Source organism: Amblyomma maculatum, chromosome 1, assembly GCF_055883805.1.
Source record: "Amblyomma maculatum isolate TAMU_Amacu chromosome 1, ASM5588380v1, whole genome shotgun sequence".
In the NCBI taxonomy this organism is placed as follows: domain Eukaryota; kingdom Metazoa; phylum Arthropoda; class Arachnida; order Ixodida; family Ixodidae; genus Amblyomma; species Amblyomma maculatum.
The window spans coordinates 316,238,575-316,253,237 of record NC_139344.1 but is presented as its reverse complement, the minus strand read 5'-3'; the positions used below and the strand labels follow the sequence as shown (position 1 = coordinate 316,253,237).

The window sequence follows — 14,663 nt, the reverse complement described above, 5'->3', positions numbered from 1 at the left end:
AACACACCTGATGCCTCAATAATGTAATTGATTATGTTATGTATCACCAGAGCAGTAAAAGGTAGTTGGCTGTTATTCTTTGTACAAAAACCCAAAAATCTGTTCTGTTTAGTTTGCATGCTGCTGCGCTGCTGCGGCGAGGGTGAATACCTCATCCTTTTAGTCAGGGCACTGCATCAAGATGGTAGGTGGCATTCGGAGTACCCTTCGTAATCGATTTTAATCTATAGGAATTGCCAGCTAATGTTATTCACTGATAAAGCGAAATATGTTTAAAGTGACTTAGTTTACTTATTGAGTTGATTTGCGAGGTTTGTTCTAGTTGAACTAATGCATCATGCTGTTCATTGCAGTCTCTGGTGATTCCTGACAAGTTTCAACACATTCTTCGTGTTTTGAACACGAATATTGATGGACGACGGAAGGTGATGTTCGCCCTCACCGCTATCAAGGTACATGATTTTTTTTTTCCTCCCCTGTGCGTTGTATGGCGGCTGTCGTCGCTCAACCAAGCTGTTGCGTGCAGGGTGTCGGGCGCCGGTTTTCCAACATTGTGTGCAAGAAAGCCGACGTCGATCTTAACAAGCGTGCTGGAGAGCTGTCCGAAGAAGAGGTAAGCTACCTCGAAACGCAGGACTAAGCGGTGCTTTCTAGCAGTGTAGGTGCTTTCTAGCAGTGTAAGATGTTGACGTCTTGACGCGCGCTCCTATGCAGGTGGAGAAGCTCATCACCATCATGTCGAACCCACGCCAGTACAAGATCCCCGACTGGTTCCTCAACAGGCAAAAGGACATCAAAGACGGCAAATACAGCCAGGTCACTTCCAACGCCCTCGAGAACAAGCTCCGTGAGGATCTCGAAAGGCTGAAGAAGATCCGTGCCCACCGCGGTCTTCGCCATTTCTGGGGGTGCGTATTGCAGCCTTGTATACTAATACCTGTTAAGCTGCGTTTGAATTTTTTTTTTTAATGAAGCCGCACTACTGGCCGATATGCATCCGTGCTTCCGCCAGTACGCGAAGACCGTCGGTGATCATTTTTTGTACACTGCATATGATGCACATCACTTGGAGGGGTTTAGCAAGTTAGTGAAGAAAAGGTTCATTGCTACTCGTCTCGTAAACAAAGCACTTCAACACAATAGAATATCAACATAGCCAACAATTTTTATGGCAGACTTGCTAATGCAATTCGTGTTGTAACCCATAATACTGTTCAAAGAGATCTGCACTGAACCCTAAACCAAGCTCCAAAAGTTGCTGCTATCCTTAATTTTGGATATTAAAACTCTTGTTTATGACCACATGGGGTTTCTGATGGTCCTCCAACTCTATGGGATATTTTTACTGCCCCTTACAGTATTGCATAGTTTTGGCACACACAGGGGTGCATTTAGCAATATGTCAGCAGACTGTGCATTAAAGGGGAGGCACATGAGGAGACAAAATTGTTCATTTTTGCAGGCAAAGTTGGGGCGTGTGATTCATTTATGCAAGTAAATGTGGCAGGAAGACAGGCAGGTCTACTATAGGCACTGTGCAGAAACCCAGGGGACAGCACTCGCGGCAAACAGGCAGTGCCACGAGTAGGCGCGGGAGGATTTTTGTAGTCGTCGGCTCTTACATGTGGTGCAGGTTTACCCAGTCAGTCTCGAACGCTCCAAGCGCGACTGGTTGAGGAAAAAGGAAAACTGTGGGGAATTAAGTGGCGGAGAAGGTTTGATCGAGTATGGGAGAATAGCAGTGAATGAAGGTAGAGCCGAAGAGGAGAAAAGAGCCTGAAAAAAAAAACGCGAAAAGCCTGAAAACTCAAGAACTATTACCAGGGCGTGACAATACCGCAGGCACTTATATTGTGCAGAAGTCTTTTGAAAAGCTTTAGCTGTCTTTCTGGTGAGGTGGCTGCCACTTTTCTCAGCGATAAGGAAAGGGTGATAGATTTACGCTGATAGGGGACCCAAGCATTGCAGGGTGGTGTTCGGGCGCTAGAGTCCCTTTAAAATTTTCAGAGTACAGTAAAACCCCGTTAATTCGGATTTCGCGGGACCGGAGAAAAGGTCCGAATTAATCGAATGTCGAATTATCGAGAGGGGCAAAAAAAAAACGCAACAAACTGTCCCACATCAACATACCTTTATTTTTTGAAAAAATCTGTTATAGATGTCTGCTTTGTGCGAGAAACTTGCATCGCAACTACTATCTTACGCACCTCTGCCAAATCGTGCAGTGCACGTACGCTGTCTGCAGAGCCTGCACAAATGTCCTCCAGAACGCTCAGGGCGTCAACAGCCTCCGTCACAGTGTGATGCGGCAGTTCATCGCATGCATCGTCATCGTCTTCGGAACTGGGCTGTTCGCTTCCTAAGGCTTCTGCGATGATTTCACCGTTGGTGAGGTGGCCAGCAACGACAACGTCACTGTCGATAGCGACGTAATCACTCAGCCGAACATTCGATGGCAGAACGCTTTCGTAGTCTTCATCATCTTCATTGGCATCGAGGCCGTCCACACCGATGGAGTCGGTGCTATCACCAAAACCACTATGTCGGAAGCAGTTGGCGATCACTGCAGGTGGTGTGCCTCTCCACACATACACCAGTATGTGTAGTGCACTTAGAAGTGTGACGTCATACTTGCGTCCAGCTTCCGTGCATAAGAGCATACGTTGAAGCACTTGCTTCCTGTACAGGCTCTTCAGGTATTGAATAATTCCCTGATCCATCGGTTGGAGGGAAGCAGTGGTGTTGGGTGGCAGGAAAAGTAATTCAATGTTTTCGAGCCCGGACATATTGCTGTGCACTGCAGTTGTCAACGACAAGCAGCACCTTGCGTTTTTGGACTGAAAAGCCGCGGCCAAGTTGTCGTAGCCATGCTTGAAATATCTCCGACGTCATCCAAGCCTTTTTGTTCGCTCGGTATTCTACCGGCAGCTGCTTTATATTCTTGAAGCACCGCGGCTTTTCAGATTTTCCAATAACCAGCAGTGGCAGCCGCTCCATGCCGGTCATATTTGCAGCAAGCAAAACTGTCACTCTGTCCTTACTCCGCTTGCCGCCGACACACGGGTCCCCTTTAAAAGTGATTGTCTTATCAGGCAGAGCCTTGTAAAAAAGTGCCGTTTCGTCTGCATTAAATACATTGCGGGGCTCATAGGCAGCAAGGCGCCTCGGAAGCTGAGCCCTCCAATCGTTTTCGACGCTTTCATCCACAGCGCCTTTTTCGCCGCAGACACTACGGAAGACTAGATTATGCCTTTTCTTAAATCGGTCAAACCATCCTTCTGATGCACTGAAGGCTTCAATGTCCATCATTAGTGCGTACCTTTCTGCTTGTGCACAGATGAGGGGTCCACTCAAGGGCAGCTGTGCATTTTGCGTGTCAGAAATCCACCGAAGTAGTGCCTCTTCTAGCTTTGGGTGCGCTGCTGTCCGGAGTCTTTTTCGCTTGTCGCTGAACTTCTGTCCGTCGTAGGCTTCGAAAATCTGAGCTTCATTTTTTATGTATGAGCTCAGCGTGGACCTCTTCACGTTAAACTTTGCCATGATGACTTGTCGAGGCATTCCTTCCTTTACGGCTTTCAATATCTCGACTTTTTCTCCCAAGACCTTCGCTTTGCTGGGGCCGCGGTAGCCATCGCGGGGGCCTAAGAACGCAGCGCTATCGGGCTTGTTCCACGGGAAAAAATGAGAACAGGGGACTGCTGTCCACACTTCAGCACCAGCTTGACGCACACACCTCGCGAAAAAAAAAAAAAGCGCACACCTTGCGTACGACACGCTCGCAACAGCTGAGACAAAGCGCGCTCTACGATGCACATGCAAAGAAAACAAAGGGAAAATGGCGAAGTACGGCCAGCAGCAGAAAACAAAAAAGTATCCCATCGTGCCTTTTCCCATTTGATGTTTATAGCAATGAGTATGGTGCTGTTACATTTCGGTTGAACACCAGCGCCACCCGTGCTATAGTGGCCAGGCTTATCCCTCATTCACTATCATCATCATCGTCAGCCGCCCTCATGGCCGCCTTTTACACATACATTCAAGCTCCGCTGCCTGTCCGAATTAACCGAAGGGCGGCCAAATTTGTCCCAATTAACGAGAGTTTTGCGACATAGAAAAGTAAATGCGGTTGACGGGACCGGATGGGCTGTCCGAATTATCAGAATTAACGAGGGTCGAATTAACGAGGTTTTACTGTACCGCAAAGGTGCCCGCGGGCGCCATTTCCCTTCCAGACCGCCGGGTCCGGCCGCTATCTGAACGGCGAGTAACCGCATCCGTAGGCTTGGAACGTGTGCTCAACAAAACGGGAAGGCTCTGGCACGTTTATTCAGACAGTGCCAACACTGATTGTGCGGTCGCTAACTTTAATACCGTAGTCAGAAATCGACGGGAAAAAATAAGTGTGTGGGTGGATCGGCGAAAACTGCAGGTCACCTGCTATTGCAAATCCCCGGCCCTATGAATCGACTTGTTTTCTACGCGCAGTGCTGTGGTGTTACAACAGTATAAAATGACGGAGTGTGAAATAGCATGTCAGCGAAGGTCGCAGGAACATGTAGGTATATTGTTAAGTCGTGGAGAATGCAGTCCGTCGGTGCAGCGGGGCTGGACATGGTGAAACACGGAGCGAGGTGCGGATCGTTATCACGCTCTGAAATGATGAATCGCTTTGTATAAGCAACATGAAGTAAAGCAGCAGGTTCGCTGAGACAGCGTAAACAAACTAACATACAATTTAGTATTGCCGTCGCTGCGCCAAGAACGCCAAGCAGGCTTTGTTGAAGCATATTGTTTTGGGCTATCACCGCGCGGTTGTGAACATTGTACATTTCATTGTTTCATGGTATCGCCTGATGTTTCATCGCCGTACACCTTGTGCCGCCAATTTGCCAGAACCTCGCTCATTAACTGTCGTCAAAAATTGAAATGGCATTAACATCGTACATTGATGGTCGACACACATTGTCCCTTAGTCGCCAGCTGCGAACACACAACAAATATGGTTGGTTGGTTTAGTTTATCGGGTTTAATATCCCGAAGTGACTCAGACTATGAAACACCGTTGTGGAGAGCTCCGAAAATTTCCACCCCCTGGGTTTCTTTAACGTGCCACTATAAATAAATAACTAATAAATCTGTGCATAAAGCTTTATGTACGTTTACATTAACAATAGAAATAAAAAACGAAGAGGTGCGCACGGTCATCGATCCGCCTACGAACACGCGCCCATACGCTTTCATGCACGAGTAGAGTGTGTGATATCGCACAACTGAATATAGATGTATCTGCTGCCAGCTGGCTAGATATTTACCTTACTGTGAGAGTAGCTTTTGCAAAATTCCTGAAGTAAAATGGATGCTGCATATTCCTGTGCTGGAAGGTAAACACATATACTGCGTTGGAAGGTAAACACATGTTGCGATCAGGCGGACCATGTTCACGTTGAGTATTTCCTACGCTTCTTTCGCGGCTAAATGAAAATAATTTGAAATCAATGAACCAGCGTATCTAGCACAAGGTGTTCCTTGAGGCACGAATTTTTGCCGGTCAGTTCTGTGCAGCCACACTGATCACCAATGCAGATCACTTTTTTCGATCAGGCACAGAGAACACACCTTTCCTAACGCAGGCCTGGTGCCGCACCCAAGAGCCCAACATAATCTCTCACTTGTACACTGCGAGAAACAATCGAAAAAAGAGGAACTCCAGCACAAGACACGTATTCCGCGCGCGCGCTTGGAAGGGATATGGCGACGTGAGGTCACGTGACGCGCATCAGCCAGTAGGCGAGCCGGCGGCGCGTGGAAAACGAATGCGGTACTTTGGAAAATTTTTCAGCGACTCTAGCGGGCGCCAGTAAACAGCGCCCTCTCCGGCCAACACCATGTAATCGGTCGGGCAGAGTGAATAGCTTGCCTGTAGACTTTCGTGTCTTTGCAGCCTCTGCATGCGGGAGCAACTCGCTTTGTGCACGCTCGCGTTGTTGAATGCTGCTTGCGGGCGCGCGCGCCCTGACCGCAGTCTACTTGTTTTGCGCGCGCTTGCATTTCCGTGCTGAAGGAAAGCTGTCTTGCGCGTGCGCTTCTGCTTCTACTTTTCAAACTCTCGCTTGGACGAAGTGGTGTTTGAAGCGACTGTGCAGCAATGTACACGCTTCGATGTGGTTTAAGAAAACAGCCGACAGCGGTGACTATTTTCATAGCACTAATGTCAAAAAGGGAGAGCTGTTAGTAAGCCATGTGCATTCTGTTGAGCAGATTATAGAAGATAAGCTGTTATCGTGAAGGCTAAGTGTGTGTCGTAGGTCAGCGACCACATCGCGTACGACGTGGGATTTGAGGCAAATATTTAATTTTTATAATACCCATTTCATTAAGGCCCAGATTGTAAGGTGCATGCAACCATTCGATGCTCTGTTTGCTTTAATTTCTGAAGAGCTTGCAGATGTAATCTAGTTAGTGCCTATGAACTTAAGGGGGGACGCGGGTCTTAGAACGGTCAAAAATAGCCAAAAAATCGATTTTGAGAAAAACTCATTTTCGAATTGTTTGTACTTTCAAGCACCTGCCATTAAATTATTAACGCTGAATTTGATCTGGAAATGCGCTAAAATCTGTTTTCAAAACACCAAGGGAGCCCCGAAATGACCGAGAAAGGACAAAATTTGTTCGAACTTCCCGCGCGCGCCACGAGCAAAGCAGCCGGCCGATCGGCGCCATTTTAGGCTTGTTTCGAAGCTGGTTTCTTTGTGCGCATTTTGCGGCCTTTCAAAATGGCGTCGCTCAAACAGAACGGCCGCCCTAGCCGGTTTTCTGAGGGAAACTTCCGGGCCGCTGATTGGCTCGTGGGGCGCGCGCGTTTCAAGCGTCCCGTTCCGCGCCTCCCATTGGTTGGCGCGACCGGCACGTCATGCCTTTTTCTTCTTTTTTTTCTACGTTCGCCGCCGCGACTGCCGCTTTGCGCGTCTTGGTTTCCGATCGTGTTTCTCGACACAGCACATTTCTGTTTTGTGCCGGAATGGCTGGAGACGCTCGTCTAAAGAAGAAGACTCGTCAAGCGTACGGGAAGAAACGAAAGCGTCCATGGAACGCGCGGCCGAAGGACGACGGCGTTGCCTTGACGCCAGCTGCCCCGGATGACGGCGCGCTACCACGATCGCCTGTTGCATCTGAACCGGCCTGTTCTCTGCTTAGCCAGCCCAGCTGCAGTACATTTGGAGTTACTGAACCGTCAACGGATGCTTCTGGAGGCATCAAAGACCGCATCGACACGGTATTTTATTCTGCTGGTGAGTCTGCCGAGTGCGCGAGAAATGCTGCGGACGTGAAAGAGCATCTGGCGTCGCAGAGCGCAACGGAACGCAAGTTCAAGCTTCTAGACATCGATCTGCAGGTGAGCGACAGCGACAAGGAAAACTCTACGGAATTCATCATCGTGGACTTAGCCGCGGTGAACACGTTCCTTGGGCTTGTGCTTTGCCCTGAGTGTGGCACGCAAAGCGTGACTTTATCGAAGTCGGGCCCAGAGTATGGGCTGTGTGCAAAGCTCGTGCTATCCTGTAGCACCTGCGACTTGCGCGAGGAGCGTTTCTCATCTCCGAGGGTGGCCGGTGCGACTGATGCCAAGATAACCGCTTTTGAGGTGAATGTGCGCGCTATGAAAGCTATTCACAGCATCGGCAAGGGAGCGACAGCCCTGTCCGACTTTTTCGCCGTGATGAATATATCACACCGCGGCTTGCATCACAAAACTTATCAGGGCCACATGAAGATGATGCAAGAAGCCTGCACTGCGACCGCTACCGAGTGCGAGGCCGCTAGCGTTGCTCGCATCAAGGAATTATATACGGAGTTCGGCAACGCGCCAGGAAACATCGACGTAGTGTATGACGGTACCTGGCTGACTCGTGGACACAGTTCCCACATCTGTGTGGGATGCATCGTTGAGATGTATACTGGTCTTGTAATAGACCATGTTGTCTTATCAAACTTTTGCCTCGGCTGCACAAAAGGCCCTAAGAAAATGAAGAAGGACATGCAGCCTGGCTGGTCCAGCATGCCCCACTTTGCCAAAAAAACGTTGACTGCAAGGCTGGCCAGATGGAAGTTGAAGCAGCTTTGTGCTTGTTTCGGCGGTCGCTTGTAAAACACAAGCTGCGATACACAACAATGCTGTCTGATGGGGATAGCCGGACGTACCATGCCCTGACTGAAGATGAAGTATATGGGTACATAAAAGTGGAAAAAAAGGACTGTATAAACCACGTTCACAAACGCATGGGAGCTGCCCTGCGCACCCTTGTCGACAAAAAAAAAGCCCAAGGTCAGCCACTTGGTGGGAAAGGAAGGCTCACTCAAGAAAAGATTAAAAAAATCACGAGTTATTATGGCTATGCCTTACGGAGCCACAGAAACGATGTGCCAGGCATGCAGAAAGCAGTCCAGGCTACATTGCACCACATGTCATCAACGGATGAGGCACCAAGACACGAATTCTGCCCTGAAGGCCCACAGTCTTGGTGTAGATATAACAGGGCCGTGGCTATGAATGAGGAGCCGCCACCACACAAAAACAGCCTGCCTGGCTTCGTTTGCGAGGCATTGGAGCCTGTGTTTAGGAGGCTGAGCGACGATGCCCTGTTGAAGCGGTGCAGTGATAGGATCACACAGAACTCAAATGAAAGTCTGCATGCCATGATCTGGGATCAGGTCCCAAAAAGTCAGCATGCCTCACTGCGCAGCACTGAAAGAGCAGTGGCTGAGGCTATCAGCCGCTTCAACCAGGGAGCCGTCAAAAGTAGCACGCAAATTGCCGAGAAGCTCGGTTACAGTGCTGGAAATTGCTTGGTGCGCCGCAGCCTTGAGAAGGATAGAAACAGGCTACAGAAGTCTCTGAAGGAACACCAGGAGAACAGTGCTGCCAAGGCAAGGTTTGCTAAGCGACACAAGCCAGCAAGGGATCCTGCATATAGCCCTGGTCTGCTATAGAACGGTTATTCTGGGACGGTGACCAGCTGTTTGAATAAACATGCCACCATGTTTCAACCTAAACTTCGTGCAAGTTTGTCTGTCTATGGCAGGGCTGTTTTCTTACTCGATTTGAGCATTTATTTATCTTGGAGGGCACTGAAACGGGCACCTCAAATGCTAAATTCAGTTTCTCATGCTGCTCTAGGGGTACGTACATGGCTTTATGGCTGGGATTTGCAAATTTTATGAGAAGCTACAGTTACATATTTAGTATGGCCTTCTTTCTGAAAAGCAGGGCTACACAATGATGCTATTTAAATTGTTGTACCTGCATTCTAGCAAAAGTTACAGTTGTCTAAAACTTCAAATGCGTTTTTCTCAGTTCGATGTTTTTGGACACCGCACTCAATCTTACGGGCCTTTTTTCAATGTTGTCATTGAGTGACAATAATAAATATGGTATCACTGTAATCATGAGGAAAAATGCTAGGGGGTGATGCTATTTATATCATTTTAGCATTACTCTGCTAATTACAAATTAGGATAGTAATGAGAGAAAATTTTAGCAAATTATTCACTGTAAATGTTGGTCCAGTTTTCTGCCTATAAATTGCATTAAAATGAACAAAAATAGCATCACCCCCTAGAGCATGTCTTTGGCATTGCCGCCACATACTTGCTTTTTGCATTTTAAAAGGCGAAATTGTCAAAAAATCCCGTAAGAAATTACCACTAATGTTTCCTTTTAAACCTCAGAATTTCATGAACCAGTGCAGCTATCACAAATCTAATTACAGATTTGAAATCAGTGTGAAAAACTGAACAAGGCTGTGAAGTTTTATTCAGATTGGACCAAGAATAAAAAAAAAATTTTAAGACCCACATCCCCCCTTAATAAAAGATACATGGGTTCGTTCGCATCTTGGGCGCGCTTTTCGGTATATGCCGATGTTAATTTTGATGCCGATTGTCGTGCACTTGCATACTCGGAACAATCGCACTCACCCCACCCGGTATCAAATTCATCAATGACAAGCCTAGGCATGTGTGAATAAACACAACAAGGAAGCGATTGGGGCTATGAACACTTGAGTGGCCGAGGGTTTAAATATACGTCTTTCCTTCCAATAAACAGTTGGCAGTTAGCGCTCGTCCTGTACCCTGTCCTGTGTGTGTTTTTGTTCGCGCTACTATAAGATGTCTGAAGTACTTCATTGTTCCTATAGCTTTTATATTGGTATATAACTTTTATTCAATCACTCGCCCCGCTGCGGTGGCTCACGCATTAGAGACTGTTGGTCATGGCGACGCGGGTTTGATCCCGGCCGCCGCTCGCTGGAGGCGAACTGCGTTCCCGTTAAATAACCATGGGGTGAAGTTTTTATAGGTCTCCAATACAGCACCCCTCGTAGCCTTGCTGCGCTGAGGTGTACGTTAAACACTACAAAACTAAACGAACATGTTCACGCAATTGTATCCTTGCTTACAGGTCATTTTATATATCCTGCCTTGGAGCTTCAGTGCCTGCTTTCTAAAGAAGTAACAATTTGCGTCTGAGCATGAGTTGCGAGGCAGCATATCCTTGTTCTCTTTTGTTAGTTTTGCTTGGTTCGAAATGAACCAAACGGCCAGTCTCTGTTATGTGACATGTTTCTTTGCAGCTAGCATGGACATGCCCTGAAAAGCACCAGCTTGCGAATTCCCGTGCTAAGTGTATCTGCCAGGCAGTAATTCAGGGACGCTGCAAGCATGTTGCTGCTGTGTGCTGTTTCATAAACTGCCACGAAGATTAGTCCTGCACAAGCCAGGCACAACAATGGGGCAAACCCAGCGGCAGAAATCCGAAGCCCTCTTTAGAGAGCATCTGGGCCTTGATGAAATGAAAATACTTGCCTCAAATCCAACGTCGTACACGATGTGGTCGCTGACCTGCGACATACTCTTAGCCTTCACGATAATGGCGTTGTCTTCTACAATCTGCTCAACAAAATGCACATGGCTAACAGCTCTCCCTTTTTGACATATGCGCTGCGAAAATAGCCACCGCTGTCGGCTATTTTCTTAAAACCACATCGAAGCGTGTACATTGCTGCACACTCGCTTCAAACATTACTTCGTCCAAGCGCGAGTTTGAAAAGTAGAAGCAGGAGCGCGCGCAAACCGAGTAGACTGCGGTCAGGGCGCGCGCACGCGCGCAAGCAGCTTTCAACAATGCGAGCGACAAAGAACGCACGCTGCTTCCGCGTGCAGAAGTCGCAAAAACACGAAAGTCTACATGCGAGCTGTTGCGACAGCCAGCAACACAACAATACACTTCCCCACATTTCGAGCATTGCGGAACCACTCCAGCCATGTTTTAAACTCAGCTGTGACACCTGTTTGCATGCCTGCGAAGCCACGGCGACGGACTGGCGCGAGCACTCGCAAAGAGAGGTAACGCGAGCAGCACACGAAACTGCCAGAACACGTTCGGTCAAGCGCCGCATCAGCGCTGCACCCAACCAATGCTTCAAAATTTTGCCGCTTGCGGAGGAGCGCGCACTGCAGTCGCGCAGCCAAACTTGAGGTTGGGTTCCCTATCGCTCTGTCCACGTCATGCCCACACATGCGGTCGCTGATATAGTTTATAGCTATGAGAATGGAAAACTCCACATTACAGCAGTGCACAACAAGCTACCTACAATTTCTAATAAAACATGCATGTTTTCCTCTCGGGCATGTAGGGATTGTAGCATGCCTGCGATGTCAGTGCACGTTAAAAAACCCCAGGTAGTCGAAATTTCCGGAGCCCTCCACTACGGCGTCTCTCATAGCCTGAGCCGCTTTTGGACGTTAAACCCCACAAACCAAACTTTTCTCTTTCGTCGTAAGAGCGTCCTGCCTCAGATCCTGACTTGAATGCTAGCTTTTATTTTTTTGCCTTTGTAGCAATACTTATTGCCTTTTTAACTGTACTTTGAAGTCGCTCTGCCACAAAATTGAGTTAGGACAGGGGAAGGTAACAGGTGGCAGCCAGCCTCTCGACCACTTGTTTGATGCAGGATGGCGTGGAATGAATGCAAGATCTGTTTAGAGCCTCTACGAATAAGTAAAAAAAAAAAAAAAGTTGTGTTTCTTAAGGTTACTAGTCTCGATTGAGCTGTATGGCATGAGAAACAGTTCATCATTCGAGGTACAACAGCTTAATAGACGTCAAAATGTTGTTAGCACAACTAAATGAATAAAAGTGTATAGAATGGCAGACGAAGGTTTATGAATCACGTCAGCAGGGGAGGGTGAAACGGACAGCTGATACTTTGACTTCAAATGAGATTGTTTTCTTTTTTCTTTTTTTTTTCTTCAAATTTTTGTTTGGTTTGCACTACGAAAGTAATGAAAACCTGGGGAGATCAAGCAAAAGGTGTTACCTGACGGTGCCCCCACCCTGTTTCACAGTGACACAAGGACAAGCCGCTAGTATGTCGGGATCCCAAGGAAATCTGGCTAGAGGCGCACAGTGGAAAACCATCTGGGCTAAGAAAACTAACTGCCCGGGAGGAGAAGGAAAGCCGCAGAGCATGGAAGGAAAAAGAAACGAGCTGAGGGGGAGGAAAAAGTAATGAAAGTAAAGAAGAAAAAATTGTCAAGACAAACTAGCAAAACTAAGTGCAAGGCATAGTAAATACGCAGTTACGAAAGTGGCCCACTGGACGCTGCTATGATCAACTACATTATGAAAGCGGCCCACTGGATGCGCATGGCGTTTCTTTCTTCTTCTGAGTTGAGAAAGGCTGCTAACGTAAGTAAAGGTAGTGTGTCCTCTTCGGGAAAAACCCCTCGCAGAAAATCGTGGCAAATCCGGGCATGATTACCACTCACCGCTCGTTGGACGGCAGAGATCCAAACTTGGTGTCGTTTCGATTTGTAAAGCTTATTTGGGGACATGAAAAATATGTTATCAAGCCGGTTAAAATGTGTGCAATCTGGCGACTGCAACCTAACAATTCATTTGTGACCATAGAATACCGTGAATAGGAAGAATGAATGGCGAATGCGAACCACACACAGCAGATCTGCCGTCTGTCCGCGGCGCGGCTGGGTGCACCCGCCACTGCAAAAATCTTCCCGCCGTGAGGGGCGCTCGCATTGCGATGTGAGTTACTCCTGCACGGTGCCCATACACGCCGTCTCAGCGAATGCTTTCAAAAATTTCTGAAAACAGTTGAGAATACAGAAAAGGTTTTGCAGTAACACACTCAGCTCCAGTGGGCAGAGTATGCTTGTTGCTATACTTTAATTATCGCATTTGGATGGTTAGTCCCAATGGGAGTTTGAAACCATGAACAAGATGATACCATATCATTTTTTCTAATAAAGAGACTCATTTCCTAAAGCCCTGCAGCGCATAAAAGTTCGACGCTTTCCCGTATGAAAAGGAAACTTAGTGCAAGAGACTTCTCAGAAGATTGGTGCAAACACAATGTCCGGTGATGCTTGTAGTGGCTGCAGTACAGTTTGCACTGGCTACTGGTACAAAGGAAAGGCCAGGTATTGCCAACTGTGTGGTCGTGGTGTTTTTTACAGCAACGGAACAAAATGAAGTGTGTGACACATCATAGTAGAGCCGGACATTGCCTCCGCGATTTTGAGTTCCCTGAAAGCGGTATGGCTTCCACAGTAGAAAATCTATCACTATCTGCACTCTTGGAAGCTGTCTTGGACTCCCGTCATAGTACTAGTGGCACCATGTGCAACCCCATGTAGGAATGGAACGGTAGTGCCAGTGAATACTGCAGTTGAACAGGGTGCTTGCCTCCTGTCATGGGTGATTGTGCAGGAAAAGGAGTGTTGTGTTGGGTCTTTTTAACACTTGCCTCTCTGCTCTTGTACGCAGCCTGCGTGTGAGGGGCCAGCACACAAAGACCACCGGCAGGAGGGGAAGGACTGTGGGTGTGTCCAAGAAGAAGAACTAGGTGGCTGCCAAGTAAAATGTTCCACAAAGCAATTTGTGTTTTCTTTCTGTGACCAGCTCGCAAGGGCTGCCAAGGTGCAATATTATTTTTGCCCTGTGGAACAGCTGGTGGCCATCATTTTGTTCTGCAGTGCCACATAAACTGATAGCTGACTCATTCAGCAGACAACCTTGCACAACAAAGTAGATAGCAGCGCATCGTGAAGCTAGACACCACTGCTTAATCACTTCCCATCACGGCCGAGCCGTCGTGAAATCTCTTACTACACATCACATCTGCCAATCTCAGTCCTGGGTCTCTATGGGACCATCGTATCTGGAAGCAAAAGCTCGTCACCTCGAGACCAGACATTAAAAAATGCAACTTTTGAGGGCTTTGATGCTACAACTGAGGTTGTAGACATCTTCATTCCTGTACTCTTAGCTGAAGTGATGCTTTACCATGCTTGCCAAGCTAAACACCACAGTATGTGCATTGCCACTAACCTGCTTTGCCTGGTGCTTATCCTTACCTACTTGCCTTCAGCAGCCACTCCTGACTTAGATCATAGGGGTGAATGAACAGGCACATACACCATGTGCTTATCGCCAAGGATGAGCAGCCTCTGCACTACTACGAAGGAGAAGAGTGACACTTCTGATGCTTTGTTCTTTTTTTCTCTACAACCACATGCCCTGTTCACCCCAGCTGTCAGGTATATGGTTGCTATAGGCCAAAATCATTTACAAAGGATGCGCTCGC

General features: G+C 47.7%; 1 protein-coding gene across 1 annotated transcript; it reads left to right on the top strand.

Moving 5' to 3' along the window:
* Positions 1 to 51: 51 nt before the first annotated feature.
* RpS18 (ribosomal protein S18) lies at positions 52 to 13,954 on the top strand. Its single transcript, XM_084608097.1, has 5 exons — positions 52 to 184; positions 354 to 452; positions 527 to 613; positions 715 to 908; positions 13,844 to 13,954. Exons 1-5 carry the CDS (start codon positions 182 to 184, stop codon positions 13,920 to 13,922), a joined length of 462 nt encoding a protein of 153 aa, XP_084464223.1. The 5' UTR covers positions 52 to 181; the 3' UTR covers positions 13,923 to 13,954.
* The last annotated feature ends 709 nt before the right edge of the window (positions 13,955 to 14,663 follow it).

Bases quoted from the DNA above. Each gene is read 5' to 3' on its own strand.
- RpS18 (XM_084608097.1), top strand. The intron at 614-714 runs GTAAGCTACCTC...GCTCCTATGCAG, and splicing joins GAGAGCTGTCCGAAGAAGAG to GTGGAGAAGCTCATCACCAT. The intron at 909-13,843 runs GTGCGTATTGCA...TCTTGTACGCAG, and splicing joins GGTCTTCGCCATTTCTGGGG to CCTGCGTGTGAGGGGCCAGC.